Source organism: Pinus tabuliformis, chromosome 1_1 (assembly GCF_031772625.1).
Source record: "Pinus tabuliformis cultivar Carrire ecotype Pingquan chromosome 1_1, CPIR1, whole genome shotgun sequence".
Lineage (NCBI taxonomy): Eukaryota > Viridiplantae > Streptophyta > Pinopsida > Pinales > Pinaceae > Pinus > Pinus tabuliformis.
In genome coordinates, this window is record NC_142297.1 from 831964545 (window position 1) to 831967087 (window position 2543).

Genomic DNA, 2543 nt, shown 5'->3' on the forward strand with positions numbered 1-2543 from the left:
AGGTCATATCCGAGGATGAGTCTAAACGTTGAGATTTTGACAAAACTTGAGATTTTGACAAAACTCGTTCCTTCGAGCGAACTTGGAAGATTTTCCACCACACAAACGAAATTAAATATTAAATCAGATATTCTCTGCAGGAGTCCACGGCCCAGCCCAAATGGTTAAATTTTGACGCCTCCAAAGGCCAGATCGGCGTTCAATCGCCTAACTCAAATTCCATGCATGCTTTGAAGCACTAAAGAAGTCCGTGTATATTGCAGAAGCTGAAATCCTCGACGCCCTCCAATCCCTCTGGGAATGGATGTGAAGCGGAAAACTGTGGAATCCCTTGTGAATCTGCTGAAATCCTCATCATCATCGGAAGAAAAACAGAAAGACGCCGTCTGCGAGCTCCGTCTGCTCTCCAAATGCGGCGACGATCACCGCATCTCGATAGTCGAAGCAGGCGCGGTGCCATATCTTCTTGCTCATCTCTACTCTGCCAACGCCAAACTGCAAGAAAACGCGATCACGGCCCTTCTGAATCTCTCAATCTACACCCCAAATCGCGAGGTCATAATGTCAAACCGCGGCGCGCTGGACGCCATCGCGCACTGTCTCACGGCAGGGCGGAGCCTGGAGGGGAAGCAGAACGCCGCGGCCGCCATATTCAGCCTTCTCGTCGTGGAAAGCTACAGGGCAATAGTAGGTGACCGCCCGGAGGTTATCAGAGGCTTGCTAGATTTAATCCACCAGGGAATCCCCAAGTGCACCAAGGATGCCCTAAAAACCCTCTTTCTTTTGGCTCTTTATCCGCCGAATAGGCCGAAATTGGTCTCCGCGGGAGTCGTTCCGGTGATCTTTTCGCCGCTGATGAACTCGGGGATGGGAATCGTGGAGGATGCGACGGCTGTTATAGCCCAGGTAGCCGGCTGCGGCGAGAGCGAAAAGGCTTTTAAAAACATTCTTGGTATTGAAGTACTGGTGTCTTTGTTGGACACCGGGACTCCTAGGGTTCGGGAGAACGCGGCGTCGGCGTTGCTGAATTTGGCACAGTGCGGAGGGGAGCAGGTTGTAGATGATATCTTGGATGTGCAGAGCGCCATGCCGGCTCTTAGTCTGCTGCTCACCTCCGGTACAGCGAGATGTAAAAGTAAAATCAGTTCTTTGCTCAGTCTTCTGCTGGTTCATGAAAGACGACCAGCGAGTGCCATGTTTTGACCCGAATAAATATATATATATGAATGAGCTTGTAAATTATTTTCCTGGGAAGATGCCTCAACCCTTCAAATGGTGTCCTCCTTATCTTTCTTAATGTGGAAAGATAAAATATGGCAAATACACACTTCTCAGTTCTATATTCGACTTGTCTCTTAATTTGTTAGTGCACTTATCGCAGATTTTGGATTGGCTAGGTTCTTTGCCGAAGGCGAAACCCATGTTTCTATCAGAGTAGGAATTGTGCAATTCATTTATTAACCTTCATCTTATCCATTGTAAATTGCTGAAATGTGATTGATATGATCTTGGTAAACTTATTAACAATTAAACTATAGTATTATTTTATGGGTATCATTGTAATGTATAATAAAGAAAAACAACTTTTAAAATTTCTAACAATATAATTTTCTATAAATGTAATATAGTTTATGAGAATATTTTGCCATAAGAGTTATACCCATAATGATGGGTGCATGATGGGTGCATGTGTGTTATGTTGTTGAACACCAAATAAAAAAATAACATTAATTTTTGCTGACTAAAATGAATGTTTTAATTGAGTAGTACTTATTCAGCTTTGAATTTTTCATAATAAGAAATCTAATTTACATTGAATCAATGTTGATCTCTATCCATTATCATGTTTTCATATTAAGAAGGCATAAAGAAAACATGCATCTACTATTCACAAACCCAAGCAAATGGAGCAAACAATAGATGCAAGAAAGAAAAACAATCAATAAATACAGGCAAGTGGAGTGGGTAGAAAGAAGATCATTAGGTGGAGCCATGGAAGATTGATACTTACCACTTGTAAATCCAAACAACAAGAGGATGGGGAGTTGATTTGAATTGGAATAGTTTTCCCTATATGAGTAACATTCACCACAACCAAAGTTTTTGATCTTCATTGTTCACTACTAGATACAATTTCAATAAATAGGTGATGCATATATACATGAGCTCCATTACAATAGGATTACATTGTAAAAATGATAACAATTTATTTTTTGAACTATTATGACATTGAGAAATGTTGTTAATATTCTTTTTTTTTTTAATTTCCATGGTATATGGAGAAATGACTAATAAAGGAAAGAACAAACCATTAAAATAATGACAAATAAAATATATTATGAAATGTTTCCTTATTGTTCTTTTACTTTTTGTTAGTGATCTCTAGCCACTTTTCATATGTCATAATTTACAAAAAAGAATAAAAGATGTCACGAAGTCATCTGCTTGAATTCAATACGTAATCATGGCTCAAAATTGCTCAAAATTGTTCTCTCCTCAAAGCTCCCCTTTTTTTAGCCTCTTATGGATGTGAACTTTATTTA

The 2543-nt window shown here is 39.8% G+C and overlaps 1 protein-coding gene across 1 annotated transcript; it reads left to right on the top strand.

The window, feature by feature from the left end:
* The first annotated feature begins 210 nt into the window (after positions 1-210).
* Positions 211-1364, top strand: LOC149216699 (U-box domain-containing protein 1-like). Its single transcript, XM_089391260.1, has one exon. It carries the CDS (start codon positions 301-303, stop codon positions 1201-1203), a length of 903 nt encoding a protein of 300 aa, XP_089247386.1. The 5' UTR covers positions 211-300; the 3' UTR covers positions 1204-1364.
* The last annotated feature ends 1179 nt before the right edge of the window (positions 1365-2543 follow it).